This window comes from Eptatretus burgeri, chromosome 10, assembly GCF_056783735.1.
Source record: "Eptatretus burgeri isolate ZD-2024b chromosome 10, Ebu_testis_v1, whole genome shotgun sequence".
NCBI classification, from domain to species: domain Eukaryota; kingdom Metazoa; phylum Chordata; class Myxini; order Myxiniformes; family Myxinidae; genus Eptatretus; species Eptatretus burgeri.
The window spans coordinates 20,940,300-20,963,552 of record NC_140970.1 but is presented as its reverse complement, the minus strand read 5'-3'; the positions used below and the strand labels follow the sequence as shown (position 1 = coordinate 20,963,552).

Genomic DNA, 23,253 nt, shown 5'->3' with positions numbered 1-23,253 from the left:
TGTAAACAATGAAAATAGCAGAGTGGTACCGTTTAAAAGTCGTTGAGTGTAAAAAAAATCGAATTGTTGAGCGCAAGCGTCTACTTTCAATAGTGGGGTTTGAGCGATTTAGCACGTTCAATAGAAACGATTAAAATTTCCGAGCGCCAGCGTCAAAAAACAAAGGCGAGTGACAGCAATTTAAATCGTTCATTGTAAACAATGAAACTAGCTGAGTGGTACTGTTTAAAAGTCGTTGAGTGTAAAAAAAAAATCGAATTGTTGAGCGCAAGCGTCTACTTTCAATCGTGGAGATGCAGCCATTTAAATCGTTGAGTGGCAGCCTATGAACCTACCCGTGGACACGCGGACGCAAGGACGATCCAGCATAACCCACACCCTCCCCCTCACACTCACCTACTACTGCCAACATGAACAAACTACTACTACTACTACTAATACTAATACTAATACTGATACTGATACTGTTACTGCTGACATGGAGATCGACTCAAAAAGGACTCGAAAACACTGTTGGGTTCCCCTTTTATGAGCAGCATTTTTATATACCAATTCCCAAAACCACTGGGAACACGTCTTCATATGGCAGTTGTAAGCTAGAAACATTCATTTTTTTTTTTTGTCGACCGGAAGACGTCATTGGAATACGTCTACATACGTCGATGTGTGTTGGGACTACGTAAAGAATTGGTTCAAAGCACGTCAAACATAAGTTAGAAATAAGTTTCGCGTAAAAAATACATTACCGCGACGTGTTTCGACTTATGAGTAGCTTATAAGTAGCCTTTGTGGACGTGTGTAAGCGTCCGCATATCGTGTGTAAAACTTATCCCCATCGCATGTGGAACGTGTGTCATACGCCGAATACGTCGTAAAATTTTGAACATGTTTAAAATTTCTTGACGTACTCTACTTACTACGACGTATGATAGCGTACTTTAGCGTTCTACTCACGTATACCAAACTTACTCATACTGTATTTGATGTGCCCCCAACGTTTTAGACACATTTTTCTTAGGTCGGCATACGCTGGCAAGATCGCCAAGGTGTGACCGCGATGTTGTCACTTCCATTTCTACGGCAGTTATGATTCGAATCGTTGTGCGTCAGCCTTTTAATAGGCTACGTCACGACATCGTCGGCGATGCGTGCAACGCGCTATGCCGAAGTTAGACTATCGTTGGGCATAGGTTGTGTAGGCCAACAACAGGTTAAGCATTCGTTGGTATAAGTTATCTATAACACAACGAAACGTTCTGTGTCCATTACTAATATGTTATGCATACGACCAACTCGTTATGAATACGTCCGAATCTTAAAAAAAAAAACATCAAAAGTTCAATGTCAGCCAGCGTTTTACATACATTTTAATACGTTGCCATCGCTGGCTAAAACGTCAAGGTGTGACCGGGCCTTTACCAGTCTTCATTGCGGTCCAAACACCTTCCACACTCCCCCTCAACTCAGTCATTTCTTCACGTACAGTACTGATCTTGTCCACCATTTTCCGGTCCATGTTTTTCATTTTGACCATTACCTCTGACAGCTCTGCCTTCATATCCTCCTGACCCACCTTCAATGTTTGCATATTCCAATCCATTTTTTTTCATATCACCTCTCAGTGTTTGCATATCACTCCTCTGTTGGTTTCGCCCCAGTTCCATGCATTCCATCATTTGTTTCATTTTCTCCATAAACTGGTCTGTGTCCAATGGCTTTGGCGGAGCCGATCTGCTATGATCAGTTGTGGATCCGATCGGGATCGCAGGGTCCTCTGTGAGGGAAATTTGATGCAGGGGGTCCTCAAGCATTGTTATAGACACGGTTGCCCTTATTACCTCTGGGTATGGCTGCAGGGAATGATCTCCCTCAAAACTGTTGTCCTGAGCCATGGAGTCCTCCAATATTGCACTCTCAAAACGCACCTTAACCAGCTCATCTTGGTCCGCCATGGTCCGTAACGATAATTGAATAAAATTTGAATCCTGCTCTTAATTTCTGGGGGAGAGGGGGGGGGTTGCTAAGCACACCACTGGCTCGAATTCCGTTCCAGATACCAAACTGTTCCCACAAATTTGAATCCCGCAAATTTTTATGGATCTATCCCACGACTGACACCAAACTGTCGCGGGCCGGGTGAGAAGACCACGAGGTGGGGACTATGTCGATTCCCACCAGACTCCCCGGAATTGTAGGCCGTCGCACATGGATAATTCCGTGATGCAGTGGGTCGCTTAACCGACCGTGGATGCCAATAACTCAACCGCATGACCTAGGGTCCTCCCATCTATGGGTTAATCGGGTTTCCGAATTAATCAGGTGGTTTAATTACCAGGGAAACACGCCCTCGGTACGCCTTGTCTGAACCGGATCACTCTACCAGACCGGATCACTTTACCGGATCGGATGCAGCCGAGCGACACTGCCAACAACGTACCGGTTAAAGGAACGGATCGTTGGGAATAAAGTCCCGGCTACACTAGGATTCGGACCATGCTGGATCATTGGAAGAAAACACAAAGACGAGCAGGGAACATTTCTAATGATAATTATTTATTGACAAGCAGGCGAGGAAAGCTATGTGGCACAGTGAAGATTTATTGGGGTGTGTTGTGCAGAGATAGAAAGAAGCGTGTGGTGAGACAATAAACAGGCAAATACAAAAGGGAACACAGAGCAGACTTAACGCGGAAATAATAACAATAACAATGATAACAATCTTTTACAGTCTTACTTAAGCAGACAGGCGCCAGCGCGCGCGCACACACACACACACACACACACACACACACACACACACACACACACACACACACACACACACACACACACACACACACACACACACACACACACACACACACACACACACACACACACACACACACACACACACACACACACACACACCCCGATGAAGAGGGAGTTTTGCAACCGGGGAGGGGGGGGGGGTAGTTGAGGCTATGATCTCGGTACCTGTGCGCCTGATGGCACGATGTGCCACCAATACGTTTTGGGGAGGGATGCTCCAGGGTGCGGTGCCCGACAGTGGGTACATTGCCTCTGGCCCAAGCAGCACGTGTGGAGGCTGTGCTCGTGGTGGAGGAGCTTGAATATGAGAAGGGCAGATTCCAAAGGGCGAGGGTAGAGCAGTGGGCGGGATCAGGTAGGCGGGTGGGGTCAACATGGTGTGGGCGGAGACGAGGAGGCAGAATCGAGGACCAGGAGGCGGGTTGTTGCGGTGTTGACGTGGACGGAGACGAGGAGGCGGAGTCGAGGAACCAGCAGCTCAGGGGGGGGGAGGGGCCGAGCTGAATCCAAACATCATCACCCGAATCGGGCGCTCCAATTGGCCCCGACCCCTCAAGACCGCCAGCTTGGGCCGGAAACCGCCTCACTTTGTTTCCGGCAAGGCCATCCCAAACAGCGGGAATATTGCGCTCAGAGCCCACGAGATGACATGAATCGCCCACACCAAAATTGGCACGCGAATCATTATGCAAAAATTCCAGGGTGAGCGGGCGAGGGACCCACACGCCCGCTCGGGTGTCCGACCAGCGCCGATCAACGCATTCGTTCCGCGCGCGCCGTGACCCACATTGTACATTCCCTGGCTCGATCGCAGCCTCACTGGCCGCAGAGACGAGAAGACGTTCACCATCCATGGATCCACCGCTGCCAGCGAGGACCGAAGGTACATCGCCATGGATAAATCCATGCACATTTCACGAGCGGCATACGTGTCTGCTTTCGAGCACATTCCCTACAGTGTGCGTGGTTCCGCCATTACGCACGCATCCAGTGCCCGCGCTCACACGACTCCGCGAGCGTGTGCGCGGCGAACACCAATATGCGTCGGATATGGAGGTTAAAAATGATCAAGCCGTTTCTACCCACACACTCGTATGCTGTCCAACATGGCGTGGAGTCAGCTTTATTGGCCTCTGTACGTGTTTCGTGCAGCATGGGCGTTGTGCTGGCCGTGTTTCCCGTGCTGTGAAAAACACCATTCCTGCAGCCTCTTAAGAGCTATTTATTTGCATGTCTTTCCAATGCAATCAGCAATTATCCCCAGACCATCGGAAGCTCGAGTCAATTGTCCAGCACCAACTAGCACACTACATGACTCGCTGCAGTTTCCCCACCACGGCACCGCACGTGCTGCAGTTTTCCCCACCGCGGCACCGCACGTGCTGGCCTCCAAGGCGCACGTGGCTGATTTACCTCAGCAATAATCAGAAAAGAAGAAGACTGGGGATGAATGAAGAAGAAAAATGATTTAAGCAACCCTAGCTCTTAGATAATCGCAACGCACTACCTTGTTGTCCCGCTAAAGAAAAGGAAGGGGACTATCTACATGTATAATAACTGTCTTGGGACACCTATCTGTTGTATGCATGCGGTTCCGAGAACCGCAACAACATATATATATATATATATATATATATATATATATATATATATATATATATATATATATATATATATATATATATATATATATATATATATATATACATATATATATATATATATATATATATATATATATATATACATATATATATATATATATATATATATATATATATATATACACATATATATATATATATATATATATATATATACACATATATATATATATATATATATATATATATATATATATACATATATATATATATATATATACATATATATATACATATATATATATATATATATATATATATATATATATATATATATATATATATATATATACATATATATATATATATATACATATATATATATATACATATATATATATATATATATATATATATATACATATATATATATATATATACATATATATATATATACATATATATATATATATATATATATATATATATATATATATATACATATATATATATACATATATATATATATATATATATATATATATATATATATATATATATATATATATATATACATATATATATATATATATATATATATATATATATATATATATATACATATATATATATATATATATATATATATATATATATATATATATATATATATATATATATATATATATATATATATATATATATATATATATATATATATATATATATATATATATATATGTATGAAGAGCACAAGGGGAAAACCAGAGATGTCACTTTTTATAAATTTCAGGGTTATTGCACTTGATTGGTTCTTTGCTCTTAAATTAAATAACACAGAAGCTTGGCAAATGCTCCATGCTTAATTTGATCGGCCAATGATGACTTCCTTTTACTGGAAAATAAATCTATATGACAGTTATTAAACAGTCCACCAAAGTCTTGAAACTTTGTTTTTCAGTTTCTTCAAAATTGATTTATCCTGACATCTCTGGTTTTCCCCTTTGTGGTCTTCATATATATATATATATATATATATATATATATATATATATATATATATATATATATATATATATATATATATATATATATATATATATATATATATATATATATATATATACACATCTCTATTATAATACCAAGCTTACACACTAAAATTGGCTCGCCGTCACACGATCCCCATGAAATTGCTGTGGCACTTAGGGGACATGCCGACAATGTTTGGGAAGTCTTGGCGTTCGATAGTACCACTTGCATTTTGCACAATGCGTATTTTTGTTCTTCCCCGTGTGCGGTCTGTCGTCTGCTACCAGCTATGTTGTACTGCTATCCCGTGTGCTATGTGCACGGGTATCGCTAATGTACATATATATATATATATATATATATATATATATATATATATATATATATATATATATATATATATATATATATATATATATATATATATATATATATATATATTACACAGGTTCCAAAAATATGTAATGGTCCAATGGTCCATTATGTATTTTCAAAGTATTCCCACACGGGGCTTTTTTACCCCATGATGAGCATGGTTATTTTATTTCCAACCTTAACTTTTAGTAAAAATGACTTGGTTTTAAAGTGAGATTAGCAATGGTAATCGGCAGGTATTACGATCGTGGATTGCCATGTCGGTAATCAACAGAAACCGGTATGCCTATCACGGATCGCCGTACCGGTAATTGGCACAGACCTTCTAAAGCAAACCCGATTCATATAAAATAACCAATTGCTTGATAAACAGCCATGAGGGCAAAGAAAAACGCCATTGCTTGTATGGTGCTCGGGTGCTGAGGGTTAAAAGTTAAACCCGACTGTTCCTACTTCCTGGTACGGCTCGATGTTATACGTTCCACTGTTTCAGGTGTAGCCAAGTGCATCAAAGCTTTTAAAATCATGCACATTATTTAAAGACTGTAAACACATTTCTTCGATTTGTTGGTGATAAACCGATTTTCTTTTTGTATACTGTATTCAAAATCGGTACATCGGTATATTCAAAATTCCAATTCTAGTATATCGATATGAAAAGTTATACTGGTATAACTGGAATGTCAACATATCGCCGGACCATAGGCTGCATCTTTGATTTTTATTTATTCGTGAAACAGCTATCACAGGATTTATTGCAAACCTCTCTTGCCAGGACAATTATTAGACAGCAAAATAAATAAAGTGCAAGGTATACCTGAGGCCATGCAATTGTTCCTTCATCACTGCTGCATTTCTGGATTCCGTTACCGTCGGTGTTGTCCACACTCTCCATCTGTTCATCACTTGAATGTTGCTCAAGCTTCAAAGAACTTTGCACAGCTTCCATGTCAACAAGCTGGAATGTAGTGCTGGAATGCGGTTCTGAATCGAGGAACGTGCTTGCAGATCCTGCAACACCTTGCAGAGGTGAAATAGCATTCAGGAGCTCCTGAACGAGGTTACCAGTGCTGCTTGGTGGGTTTCCTTTGCTCTGGGGGTTGGATAGGATGGGCCATGCTGGCACAGTTCCAAGGAAGCAAAGCAAGGACAATATTTTAACACCACTGTTATTACAAATCCATGCATTGCTATCTATTGACTCGTCCTTCGTCTGGAAAATTCCTCTCAGAATTATTTTATTCACGAACTGTCCAACATTGGTTTAAATGCCCTGTAACCTTCTCATTCAATAATATAAAAATATTACATATACTATATATATATATATATATATATATATATATATATATATATATATATATATACATACACACATAAAAAATATAGTAGAAATACAGAGTAATCTAACCTATCATTGCTTTGTCAGTGTAAATTCTAACCTATAAGTGAAATTGTTGAGGATAAAACAGGTTCTTTCAGAAAAAGGGGAAGAGGAGAGGAGATAACTGTATTAAGGCTTATAGAATTACAGTAAGTTCCACAACTGCAAGACAAGAAATATGAAAACGATTAAACTGAAAACGATTAAACTGAAAACAAACACAATCAACACAATCACTCAAGGTAGGAGGCTGAGATATAAGCAACAGCACAAATGAAATATCATGCTATCCAGTACTATCTCGTTTTTGGGTCAATCTCTCAATGGTGAAGAATTTTTTTAAAAATTAAATAATTCTCATATCTAGATCTGGATTTGGATCTTCACCAAAATTGAATCAATTCGTCCTTGCCACACCCAACCTGTCCACCAAGTTTCATCCGAATCCGTCCACAACTTTGAAACATCATGCTCTATATCAGTTTAGCCCCATCTTTCAATGGTGAAGAATCACTTTAAAAATATTAGCAGATCCAGATCTTCACCAAAATCGAATCAATTCTTCTTTGTCACACAGCAAACGTGTCCATCAAGTTTTGTCGGAATCTGCCCACAACTTTTTGAGATATCGTGCTATATATTGTTTTTGGCCCCATCTCTCAATGGTGAAGAATCACTTTCAAAAAACTTCTAGTAGTCGGATCTGGATCTGGATCTTCACCAAAATCTAATCAGTTCGTCATTGTCACACACTGAACCTGTCCACAAAATTTCAAAATTACCGGCCACAAAACTTTTTGAGATATCCTGCACACAAACAAACAGACAGACAGAATGGGGTGAAAACATAACCTCCTTCACCTTTGGTGGCGGAGGTAAAAATCAAATCATTCTGGCTGCCACACTATGTGTTCGATCAAGTTGACATTTCAAACATGTATAAATTCCCCATCACGACTCGATCATAAATGTGAAGTTTCACGTCGATTAAGCGGTTCCAGAGAAAACATTTAATATTTTTCTTCAATCCAATATGGCTGCCAAACCATGTGACCTATCAATTATTCCTTAAGGAACTTGTACACCCATGGCTTGGGGAACATTTGTGTGAAATTTCCCCTCGATCTGTCCAGCCGTTCTGGAGATTATTTTTTTATAGGTTTTAGGGTAAATCCAATAAGGTTGCCAAACCATGTGACCTATGATGTCATGCAGTATGTGTGAACCTTCTGTTCCTCATGGATAGGTGGTCATACGTGTGAGGTTTGGTTTCACCTCAATCTGTCCAGCCACTTCAGAGAATAAGATTTCTGACTTTTTTTTCTTTTAAATAAAAACAATATGGCTGCCAAATCATGTGACCGATGTTGTCATCAAATGTTTTTTTTTTTCTGTGGACCATTTTATCCCTCGATGACCCTCAAAAATGTTCATGCTAATCAGATGTGGCGTTCTACATATGCAATTATGACATCATAATGAAGGCACCCATGTGGTCATGGAAAAAAAATTAAAAATCACATTCCCCATTAAGGGTACTTGCTGTGTGCCAAGTTTCAATTTTTCCCCTTGTACGGTTTCAGACACAGAGGTCCAAAGTTTTTCCATTTTTCCAACATGGCTTCCATACCACGTGACCTATGACATCATAATTATGAATAAAACATTCTACACGAGTAGTTGCACCTATAGTGAAAATTTTGTCTCAATCCGACAAGCGGTTGCGGAGAAAAACACGAAAGTTCTGTTCAAACAAACAAACAGACAAACAAACGGACCCAAATGTAATACCCTCTCCTTCTGATATTCTGGATGAATAGTGCAAAGCAGTGATTCTTAACACTTCATTTCTGTTCAAATCTAATTAGAGTTAATTACAGAAGAAAACCAGACACTGAAATAGCATTATTGCCACAAAATGTGGGTATGTTACATATTTTACATCAACATTGGAAAGACCAAAATACGATACACCACATCAATCATGGATAATTAACTGAGTTTTAGCTTTATGAATTAAAAGTGTTGTTCTCTACCATGTCAGCTTAGAATGCGAGCAATTGATTGATCCCTTTTTGATAATCTCAAATGGTAATTCAGTCACAACCACTGCCAACCCCCACCCTGACCAGCCGGCATATATGCCCCCACTGCCCTCACAATTTCGTGTAGGTCCTTAATAAACGTTCAAATTCCATTTTTGATTGATCCATCATCAGCCTCTCCAATTCATGCACGCCATATTGTTATCATATGGCTGGTGTTGGCTTAATGGTTAGGTTGGCAGGTTTGGGATCCTCGGGTCCAGAGTTAAAATCCGCTCGGCCGTTGAATTAATACCGGGTGGGGTTGACTCGGCCTGTCATCCTTCCGAGGTCAGCAAAATGAGGACCAGCTTGCTGGTATGATTGAGCCATTCGAGTATGCTGCGTCGGAGCGGCGACCTGTCCAGAATTGTGCCCAATAGCGCGTGAGACTGCTTCAGCAGCACCGACGCTCTGTACAGAGTATGGCCCCAATGGATGGATATTGTTATCATGGTCCATACACTTGCATAGCGTGGAATATAGCTGATTTATTACACTTGCAACACATTGTCTGGCAACCGGATTTACGCTGACAAGGTATTATTTTGATGCAGCCTTCAATAATTGGACTGCATGTCATCAAAATGGAAATGTGTGTGTCTCCCCTCTTCATGCTTCCACTCATCATCAATCGGGATTGGAAGGTTGGGTCGTGCACAGTTTACATATTTCCAGACCTGTCCAAGTGGTGGTTTCATTATGAGGAACCTCAGGACATCATTTGTTGGAGGCAATGCTTCCAGTTTACTGACTCGAGAGTTATAGTAGGCAACGAGCCTGGTTGGCTGTGTCCATGTGGTTTGGAACATTACTTGGCAGAGAAATTTCTCTGCCACAGGTGTGGTGTCCTGTGTTTGATCACCAATCTCCAGACCATCGAGTTGCTCATGGTAATCTCTAAAAACCTCCTACATCAGTCTTCTTCGAGTGAACAGCCATTAATGTGTCATAACCGGTCAGTGCGTGGAACGATGTGGTTATCTGACAGCTTGCCATTCACCTGTCATCAAAGAATGAATTTTGGCTTTTTACTTGTGCTCATTTCCATCCAGACCTCACTGCATCACATCTGCTCAACATGTGCAATTAGCAGCAGCAGGACATCAGTGTCTCTCGCTCTGACAACACTGGTGTGGGAATAACTGTGTATGACATGGAGTATAGCACGGAGAATGTGCGCATACTGTAACTGCAGGTGGGTATCAGATTCCTCGAGCATTACCTTCAACAAGTATACTATCGCGTGAGGATTTTTTTTTTTACTTCGGAAAGCAGTGAAGTTGGAACAGTCAACTGGAAGTGGCATGGCACAACTTTTGATAACATGCTGAATTGGTCGAGTTGTCTTGGTCCGTCTGACACGTGGACACTTTGATGGAATGGTCTCTGTATCTATCAAAAACTAAATAAACCCCGTCATATTGGGAAGTCACAGATTTCACCCGGTCAACAAAAGCATCTCCCAAATCCCCGAATGGTTTGCATTTAAGTTTGCCCATCACAATTACCAGTGCTTGTCCATCAATAAAGGACACAAGACAGTGATGCTGGACACTCGACATTGGCATTTATGTATCGAACAAGAATCGCTTTTGAACCAGTCCGCAAAGCTCCATTTATTTCAGCAAGTCAAATCAGGATTGGCAGCAGCTCGTGTTGCATGACAGTGGCCAGGTTAACTTCTCCCCCAGCTGCATATGAAGCAATAAGGTGTTGCATGATGTTGTTTAATCTTCATCACAGATGGTTGATCTTTTTTTGCTTTCCTTTTGACATCATACAGGTTGTTGAATATCAGAGCCTTGTTCTTTTTGATAGGGTGTCCTCACCTTCTGCCCCCAAAATTAGTCAAGTGGATGAAGATATGTCCGACTACTCCTGACACATCTGCTGCATTCAGTAGCGATTTGTGGATTTTGTCTGAAGCCAGGTCTTTTGTGGCTATGTTTTGCAAGAAATATTGTAAATCTGAGCCAAAGATATCAAAAAAATTTGCAAGACAGACAAGAGATTGTCTTTGACCTTGTCATTTGCTTGTCTACCCAAGGTCTCTTCGTTATGGACAAGACAATCTTTGTGAATTCCAAACATCACCTGGGTATCGGCAGATACCTGGGATTTCATGAAAGGCTCCATCTTGCTCGTGCAGAGGGGATTATTCTGGTCTCCCATATGTCAGCAAAACATTTGTGCTTTTTGCAACGTGCCACATCCCCCCTCTTGTACTCCAAAATGCCATGGATACTTTATATGGGCATTATATGACATTTCCTTCTGTATATACAGGGTGTAGCTTAACCTTCCAAACAACCTGTGGGCTGTCTTGAACCCCAGTCACATAATACATAGTCTCTTAAAATGGTTCCATGCATGCACGCTACTTTTTGAATAAATGTAAGACTATTAGTCCGTTCCAAATTCCTAAGTTAAAGCACTAATCTGTGGCATTTTTCATAAAGACATATCAGGGCCCATTTTTCAAAAACACTCACAAATCCACATGTACAAAAACTTCACATAAAAGGCTCATTCGACAGTTACTGTTACCCATTTCATCCACGATGAATTTAGAAAGTTTAAATTTTGAATGGCGTTTCTTCCATGAAAACCTGCCACTGACAAACATACATTATGTCACAGGATTCGACAGAATCTCCATATTTTGCAACGCACTCCATCCAGAAGTCAACCAACTCGATTACAACACTGAATTTTGCGTTGGGTTTTCCACTTGTTTGTCCCTCTTTTTCACCTCGCAACATGTGGAAGAGTGTTCGCAAATCTGATTCTTGTCCCTAAGCCTTCAAGTCTACTGCAGTCCTGTCTGCCAGCATTAATTGGTGGATGTTAAAGATCCCACGGTGTCCTTTGCGAAGAGTAGGCGAGCTATCACCAGCACCATGACCAAATTACAAATTCCTAATAACCCAGAGGGCATTGCATCAGCAGCACGACTGTATCCTCCCATCAATGATGCCACCCCTCAGCTTTTTCTGCATACAAATGAACGAAGAGCCTACTGCACACTGCCACCTCATGATCTTTCCCAATTCTACACCTCCTGAAACCCTGTCCCCTTTTCAACTGCAACGTATGTCATTCCGTGTTGACATCCGTCTATTGTCATCCACCCGTTTCCCTTTCACCATGTTTTATGTTAACTTGTGTTCTGCTCTTTCATGAACCTGGATACCCATGCTAAAAATGCAACTCAACCACCATTTTAAAACATCTTATATGGTCTAAAATCTAAATAATGAAACTACACACGAAAATAAAATACGCACTAGTATTTTGAAATTTTTTTGCAAGTTCTTATTATAACTGAAGTGTTGGAATCAAGGAAAACTTCCATGTAAAACTGCTGTGGCTATAAAAAAAAAACAGCCCTGCCTGCAATTCCTCACCATGTTGCTGTCTGTGCTCAGAGAAGCAATAATGCTCACGATGTGTGACCAGGTTTGGTAGACCACGAAATAGACCACGACAAATCCTGCATTCAAAGATGGTGTCCACCTCACGCAGTAGTAGTTGCCTCAGCTCCTGTGTACCTGTCAGGGTTAAACAAGAAATACAGTGTGATGCCTTTAAGTTGGTTGTTGACAATCTCTTCTACTCTTGCCAACTCTCTCCCCTTCTGTAAATTTCTCCTCCCTTCTCCAACCTCCCCTTAGAAAATTAAATATTACAAAAGCGCTTCCATTTCTAAAGTTATTGGCATGTAGAAAAGTCCAGCTTGACTTTTCCAAAGCTTACGCCACCTGCTAGATTATTTTGTGTGTTTTTATAAAAAACATTTTTTACATTACAGTATTGTTAAATAATGTTGGGTTAATGTTCTCAAGTGTCCCATCCATTTTCATTTACTTGCTATATGTTTGTAACTCATGCAAGAACAATAAGAGAAGCAGGAAGAATTGTGCAAGCCATCAAAGAGATGAGAAACTATGATTTGGAAATACTTGGACTGAGTGAGTTCCATTAGCAAGGCTATGGGCTGATGAAGATTGGGGACAGGGAGAAAATTGAATATCCATACAGAGAAGGATTAGGACTGTTGCTAAAGAAAGGAGTGAAGTCATTGAAGGAGGGGCAAACAATGGGGGGATGAATGAAACATAAAAGTGAGGGTCCACTCAAAACACTCCAAATTGACAATCATTCAACATTATGCACCAACTTATGATGTCAGTGAAGACAAAAAATATCCTTTCTATGAGAGATTAGACAAAGCTGTAAAGAAAACACTGCACCGTGATGTACTCTGCATAATGGGAATTTAAATGCAAATGTGGGAGAGGACAGCAATGAGCATGAATAGGAAAATGGAAATAGTCTACAAAATGATAATGGCAGAAGATTAGTGGAATTCTGCTAAACGAATGGGCTTTGTATCGGAAGAATGTTGTTTCTACACAAGAACATTCACAAAAGGATAACGGCACACAGTATAGCACATACCTCCGCCAGGGTGAACAGTTCACGATTTGTAGCCCACTGATAAGCCTGATCTGCCTCTGAACCTTAACCAAAACTGAATGAAGCATTCCTTGTCACACACCCAATCTGTCCAACAGGTTTTGGCCAAATCCATCCATTACTTTTTCAGATATTGTGCTATATATCAATTTTGGCCCTATTACTCAATGGTGAAGATTACAAGAATCATTTGAAAATTTGTCTGGATTTGGATTTTCACCAAAATTGAATCATTTCATCCTTGCCACACACCCAAGCTCTCCACCAAATTCTCTCCACAACTTTTTTGAGATATCTTGTGAACAAACAAACAAATGAAATTGCTCGCTGAGCAAGGAATTTCAGGAATAACTTTGTCATATCTGCATGATCTCTGAAAAAACAAAAACCTGGAAATCAATTTGGTTCTTATAAGTTGATAGTGCGACTGTTTAATGAGTTATAGCACTTAGTTTGGTCATGATCATAACTTGGAAGTCAATCGGACTTGAAACGGCGTTTTTATCACAATTTGAAAGTTTGACCCGACCCCACTGACATTCGATCCCCAACCATCAAGACGGGTGTTGGTGTGTCACCCCAATGAGACATATGGTTGGATGCAGTATTGGAAGATGCACATTTTGGATTTGGTTTGAAGTCGATACGATCATTTTAGCGGACGTTATTGCGAAAATAAAAATTTCGGTTTTTCGGTGACCTTGACCTTGACTTTTGAACTAGATTCACCAAAAACGATAAGTGTCTAAGTTGGACCATGGCTGACGTCTGTACCCAGTTTGGTCATGATCGCTGAAACGGTGTGGCTGCTGCAGGGTAAACAAACACACAAACAAACAGACAGACAGACACACAGAATGACACACACAACCAACCAACATAATTGCCGAAATCCGAAGGATTCCGGCAATTAATAAACAAGAAGATGTCATGCAAAGCACGACACTTGTAAAATTATAAAAAAACAACAAATTTTACCTCAAAAATAATTGGTGGTTGAATTCAGTAACCTGACATGCAAATCCTTTTCAAATTTCATGTCAATCGGATGAAAATTGAGGATTTTAGAAATACCACCTTAGTTGTTGACCTTGGGCCTTTGTTGACCTTTTAGTCCATGTTGACCTCAAAAATATTTGTCTGGTTGAATTCAGTGACCTCAAATATAAATCCTCTTGAAATTCCCAGTCAATCGGATGAAAATTGAGGATTTTAAAAGACCACATTAGTTGTTGACCTTTGGCCTATGTTTTTTTTTTTTTTTTTTTTTTTTTTTTTTTGTATACCTTGGTCGAGGCTCGTATGAGAGCTAACACACAACTCACAGCAAGGAGGCATGAGACAAGAGGGGTGGGAGTGGAAGGGACAAAACATTGGGGAACAGACACAGGTGAACTGTGGAAGGGAGAGGGATGGGGATGGGACGGGGAACATGGCGAGGAGAAGATGGACATTACAGGGACTTTCAGGAAGGAAAGCAGGAGAATTGAAGGAAGTGGGGTTGGGTGGATTATCGTGGTCTGGAATGATCGAGGATTTGGATGGGGGAAGATAAGAGGTGGTGGTGAACAGCTGTTTTGAAAGCCTGGAGGGAAGAATGGGAAAGAATAGAGTGAGGAAGTTTATTCCAAAGGCGGGAAAAAAGAGGAATGAAAGAGTGAAGATGAGCAGTGATTCGTGATTTTGGTAGTTTTACCAGAAGGGGGTTGTTGGCGGACCTTGAGCGCCCTGTGGAAATGTGGTTGGGACAAATCGCAGAGAGAGCAGGGGGGCAAGGCTGGAGAGGAGTCGGTAGAAGACAGAAAGACCACCGACCAACCTGCGGTGATTGAGTGAGAGGCCCAAAGACTCAGCTTCATTGCGGGAGATGCCAATGATCTTAAAAGCCCTGGTTTCGACAGCGTGAAGTCGAGAAAGGTGGGAGGCAGGAGCACCAGCCCAGAGGGGAGAGCAGTACTCCATCAGGCTACGGACAAAAGCTTTGTAAGTAGTCAGGAGCTCAAGAGGGCCGAGGAAGGACTTTGCACGACGGAGGATTCCCAGTCGGCGACTGGCTTTTGAGGCAAGGTTGGAAATGTGACTTTCCCAGGAAAGGTCATGGCAGATAGTGAGACCCAGAAGCTTGAAAGAAAAGACTTCTTCCAGAGGATTGTTGAGAAAGTGGATGGGGGGGTTTTGTAAACGGTCCTTTCGAAGAGACATAGTGAGAGTGTGAGATTTGTGTGGATTGAAAGACATGTTCCACGTGTTGGACCAGTTTGTGATTTTATCCAGATCTGCAGTGAGCGAAGAAGCTGCTGCTTGCCGGTCTGAGGGATGACAGATGGTACGGCAGAGGGTGGAGTCATCGGCAAAGAGAAATAGAGGATTTTCCAGAGAGTCCGAGAGATCATTGATGAAAACCAGAAAAGAACAGGGCCCAGAACGCTACCTTGAGGAACTCCAGCCTGCACAGGAAGAGGGGATGAAAGAACTCCATTTAGGGCCACACGTTGACTGCGACAGGAGAGGAAGTCTGCGAGCCATGAGTGGAGATGGCCTTGAATACCATGGGAAGAGAGTTTGGTGAGTAGGGCAGGGTGCCAGACTGTGTCAAAAGCACGTGATATGTCCAGGGATACGGCTCGGATTTCCTGTCTGGCATTGAGGACCTCCATCCATTGATGGGAGAGCAGTAGCAGCATATCCAGGGTAGAGTGACCTGGTCTGAAACCAAATTGATGATTGGAAATCAAGCCATTGGAGAAGAGGAAGGATTTCATGTCTGAAGCAATGATGGATTCCATAACCTTGCTGATGATTGGGAGAAGGCTGATTGGTCTGTAGTTACAGGGATCTGTTTTTGCACCTTTTTTATGCAGGGCAGTGATGTTAGCAGATTTCCAAGCAGATGGCAGATGACCTTGGGAAAATGAGAGGGTGAATAGAACAGAGAGAGGGTGAGCAAGAGCAGAAGAGCAGGCTTTGAGGACACGTGGGCTGATGCCGTCTGGACCGGTTGCAGAATCTGACTCGAGGTTTGAAAGCAAGCTCTCCACCTTGTCAGGAGAAAGTTGACCTTTCGGTTTATGTTTACCTTTAAAAAACAATAATTGGCTAGTTGAATTCAGTGACCTCAAATATATACCCTCTTCAAATTTCAAGTCAATCGGATGAAAATTGAGGATTTTAGAAAAACCACATTGGTTGTTGACCACAGGCCGATGTTAACCTTTTGTTCTCGGTTGACCTCAAAAATAATTCCCTGGTTCAATTCAGTGACCTGAAATATAAATCCTCCTCAAATATCGAGTCAATCAGATGAAGAGGATTTTCGAAATACCACCTTAGTTGTTGACCTTGGGCCGATGTTGACGTTTTAGTCCAAGTTGACCTGAAAAATATTTATGGTTTAATTCAGTGACCTGAAATATGTTGTGACCAGTGACCTGATGTTGACGTTTTGGTTGATGTTAACCTTAAAAAAAACAAGAAATAATTGGCTGATTGAATTCAGTGACCGCAAATATAAATTGTCTTCAAATTTCAAGTCAATCGGATGAAAATTGAGGATTTTAGAAATCTCACATAAGTTGTTGAACTTTGGCCTTTATTGACCTGGGACCTTTTGACCTCAAAAACAATAGGCTTCTTCCTTATGATAAACTCTACCATGTGATGAAGTTTTGTGAAGATCGGCTTAAAAGTGTGACCTGTACCCGACAGACAGAGACAGACAGAGACAGAATAACAAAATCGACTGACCAATATACTTGAAAAATCTTCGATTTTGCAAGTAACAAGAAAAAGACGTCATGTAGAGCACAATACTTGCAAAATCCATGAAACAAATTTTACCTCAAAAATCATTGGTGGTTGAATTCAAATGACCAAATATGCAACTCCTCTTCAGATTTCAAATGAATCAGATGAAAATGGACAATTTTTAAAATTTGGCCTATGTTGACCTTTTGGCCAATGAAGACCGCCAAAATAATTGGTGGTTGCATTCAGTGACTTAAAACATATCCTTTTCAAATTTCAAGTCAATCGGATGAAAATTGAGGATTTTAGAAATACCGCCTTAGTTGTGGACCTTTGGCCTATGTTGACCTTTTGGTCGATATTAACCTCAAAAATAATTGGATGGTTGAATTCATTGATATGAAGTACAAATCCTCTTCAAATTTCAAGTCAATCCGATGAAAATTGAGGAATTTACAAATACCAACTTCGTTGACCTTGGGCCTATGTTGACCTTTCGTTCTATGTTTACCTCAAAAATATTTGTCTTTTTCATATATCCTTTTCAAATTTCAAGTCAATGGGATGAAAATTGAGGATTTTAGAAAAACCACATTAGTTGTTGACCTTTGGTCGATGTTAACCTTTTGTTCTATGTTGACCTCAAAAACAATTGACTCGGTGAATTCAGGGACCTGAAAAATAAATCCTCTTCAAATTTCAAGTCAATCGGATGAAAATTGAGCATTTTAGAAATCTCACCAAAGTAGTTGACCTTTGGCTTCTCAAAAACAATAGGCTTCTTCCTTATGACAAACTCTACCATGTGGTGAAGTTTCACGAAGATCGGTTTGAAATAATTGTGACATGCAGGCAATAAACAGACTGCCTGTCTGACAGACAGACAGACAGACAGAGACAGAATAACAAAATTGACTAACCAATATACTTGAACAAGCTCGAATGAGCTGAGATCCTCGTCCTCTTCATGATAACGTCATAAAAACGAATACGACGTCATTGTGATGTATCAGGTTTGCGATAAATTATCTGTGCTAATGCCCGGCTTGATTCCCGCAAACAAGATTCAAACAGCTTGCCAAGTTTTGGAGATAATGATATTGGCGATTTCTATTGGCGGCCATATTATGATATCAACTTTTTTTCTAGGAAGAATTTCCAAAATCGGAGATGGTTACTGGCTGCGCGTGGGCTTTCTGCATGTACATGGCAAGTTTCACGAAGATCAGATGAAAACTCTGGGTTATGAAACAAAAAATGTAAAAAAATAGGAATGACGTCATAAAAATTGATACGATGCCATAGTGATGCATCATATGTGCGGTAATTCATCTCTGCTAATGCCCTGTTCGATTCCCGCAAACAGAATTCAAAAAGCTTGCCTAGTTTAGGAGATAATTTTTTAGGCGATTTCCATTAGAGGAGATATTTTGACGTCATAACATTTTTTCTGGGAGGAATTTTCAAAATCGGAGATCATTACTGTCTGCGCAGGGTATTTTTACATATACGAGGTGTGTTCAAAAAGTATCCACCCTTAATTTTTCGTGCGTAAACAAATGAAGCTAGGGAGGCGTAGTTTGGTGCACGTATGCAGGTGATCCTAATTCGTATGCATGAATATTTTCCCGCCTGCAGAAGCTGTCAGTCGCCGCCAGACCGCCGATGAGTGAGGAAGTGTAAGTGAGCACCATCGGATTTTCGTTTTTGACAAAATGACGTAAAAACTTGAACAACACTACTGCATCAAATTTTGTGTAAAGCTTGACGATTCCCAAGTGGAAACGATCCGCAATATTCAACAGGCCTTCGGGAACGAAGCAATGGGCACCACACAGATAAAAGAGTGGTACAACCGCTTCAAAGATGGTCGCAAATCAGTGGAAAGTGAAGCACGTTCTGGTAGGCCCTCAACATCCGGAAATGAGATCGTCATTGACCAAGTGAGGACCCTGCTGATGCAGGATCGTCGAATCACGATCAGAGAACTTGCAGACGAGGCGGGCGTCAGCATTGGATCCGTTCATTCCATTGTGACTGAGGATTTGGGCTTAAAGAGAATCTCAGCGAAGTTCGTGCCAAAGCTGCTCATGATCGAGCAGAAGCAACTCCGTTTGGAGATCGCACAGGACATGCTGGAGACTGTGAACAGCGATCCCAACTTCAACACAGTGATCACTGGCGATGAGACCACAGTGATCCGTCATTTTGTCAAAAACGAAAATTCGACGGCACTCACTTACACTTCTTCACTCATCGGTGGTTTGTCGGCGACTGACAGCTTCTGCAGGCAGGAAAATATTCACGCATACGAATTAGGATTGCCTACATATGTGCACCAAACCACGCCTCCCTAGCTTCATTTGTTTACGCACAAAAAATTAAGGTTGGATACTTTTTGAACACACCTCGTATATGCCAAGTTTCAGGAAGTTTCGATGACAACTGTAGGCTGTGAAACAAAAAAAAAGTCTACAAGAAGAAGATGAAGAACAACAACGTGAATAAGACTTAGAGATCCTCCACGAGGATCTAAAAATCTTAGATTGTGTAAGGCACAACGATACAGACATGGGCGAGTATTTAAAAATCATTCCGGGGAATATCACTCCAAATGAGCTACAAGTGGGAGGCTGTCAGAGGTCCAGTGAAGATTTTGAAAAGAGCCCTTGGAACGAGGCTATGAGAATGAAGTTTCACAGTTTGGTTCATGAATCGTGATCCTCTACAAAAAAGGAGGTGGAGATTTTGAGTTCTGGGAGAACTACCTCCCACCTCCTGATATCCAAATGGAGATAACAACCAACTAGTGAAAACATAACCGCCATCCACCTTTGGTGGTGTAGGTAACCAAATTGATCATTTCAGTCATAAAAGGGATGTTGAGAAGGTCTCTGGTGTGAGGGTTAAGATGGGTGCCAGAATCTTTAATGACCACCATTTGCTCGTTGCACATCGAGCACTCAAACTAAAGAAGGCAGGGGCACCTGCACAAAGGGGGAAAGAGATTTGATCTGTCGAGAAGTTAAAGGACAAAGAAGTATTGGACCAATACAATGTGGAAATACAGAAGAGATTTGTAGTTTGAAAAATACAGACCAGATTTGTAGCAATGGGAGTAGGGTGAATATACTGATTCTGGCTCACTTTTCCCCATGTAAATGAATGGGGGATTTTCAGCGATTCATATTTTTTTTCCCTAAAAATAAACCCCCTTTTTATCCCAAGGTATATTTATTTGTCTCCCCTTTTAACCTGGGGATACTTTTTTTCAAATAACCCATGCAATAAGATAAAGATTTGTTCAAGTACGAAAGTGGTAATTTTATTTGTTAAAGGTGATTCGAAAGAAATATCTGAAACGTCTAAGCCTCGGGACACTCTTTATCAAATAACCGATGCATATTGTTTAGCTCACTCATTGAACTTATAAAGATTTGTTCATTCTCAAATTCCTTCAATAGTTTAATTTTCTTTGCACAATAATCCCCATCTAAAATATTTAAAAACAAAACATTTGAATCTTTATATTTTTTAAGATACCCCTTTTGTGCCATTACGAAATGATAAACTTCTCTTAATGCTCTTGTTTGACCACCTCCTGAGCCACAGGTTATTTTTTGTTAAGCCACGCCCACTTCTCTTAAGCCCCACCCACTTTCAAATGGAATTTTTTAAAGCTCCGCCCACTTTCACGAGGTATTCCATAAGCCCCGCCCACTTCCATGCAGAATTTTTTTTATAGGTCATGCCCACTTTTCTTTAAGACCCACCCACTTTTGCTAAGCCCCGCCCACTTTTTATGAGGTATTTCATAAGCCACGCCCACTTTTCCTAAGTCCCGCCTACTTTTGCTAAGCCCCACCTACTCTTACATCATTTCCAGTTCATCTCTGACTCACAAAGAAATCACTAGAAAATTACAGCATGTTATGGTTTTGAAAAATTTCTCAACGAAGGCTTGCCTGGGCTTGCCCAGGGAATTTCCAAAGGAAACCACACCCACCAGTCTTTCCCTATAAAAGCCTCAAGCCCAGGCTCCATTTTAAACATATTTTTTTTACTGGTGATGGTGTGCTGTGTGCTTGCCTGGAACTCTCTGACTTGTATGGAACTAAACCTTCAAGTTGATGAACTGGATTCAAACCTCTTATCCATTGAGGTAAGATTTTATTTTCCTATTTTTAGTTCCTTTTAAACATCGACTCGTTTAATAATTAAATAACTTAATTAATACATTATTATTTCCTCTCACAGGAAATTGTATCTGAAATGCAATATGAAAATACCGATTTTGCCACAACTTGGGGCGAAATTGTTGGCTTGGTTGAAGACCTTGTGAGCGACCAAGACCCACAGAACGAGCAAGACCTTGAGTGGGATGACTTTGGGGTTCCGTGGAACTCTCCGACTTGTATGGAACTAAACCTTCAAGTTGATGAACTGGATTCAAACCTCTTATCTGTTGAGGTAAGATTTTTATTTTCCTATTTTCAAGCTTTGATTGAAGCATTCTCATTTAATAATTAAATCACTTGATTAATACATTATTATTTTCTCTCACAGGAAATTGTATCTGAAATACGAAATGAAAATACTGCTTTTGCTACAACTTGAGGTGAAATTGTTGGCTTGGTTGAAGACCTTGTGAGTGACCAAGACCCACAGAACGAGTTCGTCCTTGATGACCCAACCAAAGAGTTATACCTTGGAGACCAGCAAAATCCTGAAAAAAAGAGTTTTACAGCAATAGTACTCATTGTGAGTTATCAAGACAATACCCACTGAACAAGTTATACCTTGATGAGCCAGAATACAAGTTTTACCTTGGAGACTCACAAATTTTGAAAAAAATCAGTAAATGAGTTCTGCCTTGATGGTTTAAATAACTACCTTGGAGACTCAGGAAAAGGGTTCTGCCAAGATGGTTCTAAATATGGGGCCGACCTTGGAGACTCACAAATTTTGAAAAAAATCAGTAAATGAGTTCTGCCTTGATGGTTTAAATAACTACCTTGGAGACTCAGGAAAAGGGTTCTGCCAAGATGGTTCTAAATATGGGGCCTACCTTGGAGACTCACAAATTTTGAAAAAAATCAGGAAATGAGTTATCCTTAAGAGACTTTGTAAGTTGGTTTTATTTTGAATATTTGAAATGTGGGTTCTGGCTTGATAACTCACAATGTGATACATATCTTGGAAACTCAACGGGAATGTGGTTATACCTTGAAGACTTGGAAAGTTGGGTTTATGTTGGAGACTTGAAACTTTTTTGGAGAATTTTATTTATTTATTTATTTATTTATTATTATTTTTTTATTTATTTATATTTTGGAGACTTTTGGAGTTGCTATCACTCTTTGGGATCTAAACCTATCGATGTAGTTCTTTGTCGGATGGTCCTTGATGGGAGCAAGATCAAGAAAGTTCTGGGAAGAAAGTGCAGGCTTACTCCCCCTTTCTACGTCATCAAACCTGAAAGCCTTAAAAGACAGAATTGGAAGAAGAGAAAAAAACATAAAAAAATATACATTGTTCGTTCTGGGAAGAAAGTGCAGGCTTACTCCCCCTTTCTACGTCATCAAACCTGAAAGCCTTAAAAGACAGAATTGGAAGAAGAGAAAAAAACATAAAAAATATACATTGTTCGTTCTGGGAAGAAAGTGCAGGCTTACTCCCCCTTTCTACGTCATCAAACCTGAAAGCCTTAAAAGACAGAATTGGAAGAAGAGAAAAA

General features: G+C 40.4%; 1 protein-coding gene and 1 long non-coding RNA gene across 11 annotated transcripts in view; one reads left to right on the top strand and one right to left on the bottom strand.

Annotated features, from left to right (window-relative positions):
• Positions 1 to 23,253, bottom strand: part of LOC147018051 (uncharacterized) — a 93,218-nt gene that overhangs the window by 34,399 nt on the left and 35,566 nt on the right. For all 10 annotated transcript variants that reach the window (XM_085897318.1, XM_085897316.1, XM_085897317.1 and 7 more), the window contains 2 exons: positions 12,701 to 12,844; positions 6,640 to 6,941 (listed from right to left, as the gene is read on the bottom strand). In XM_085897318.1, coding sequence (XP_085753444.1) covers positions 6,640 to 6,941; positions 12,701 to 12,844 — 446 coding nt within the window. The remainder of the gene's footprint in view (positions 1 to 6,639; positions 6,942 to 12,700; positions 12,845 to 23,253) is intronic.
• LOC147018052 (uncharacterized) overlaps positions 1 to 23,253 on the top strand; it is a 73,895-nt gene that overhangs the window by 48,278 nt on the left and 2,364 nt on the right. The gene's annotated exons all lie outside the window — the stretch shown is intronic.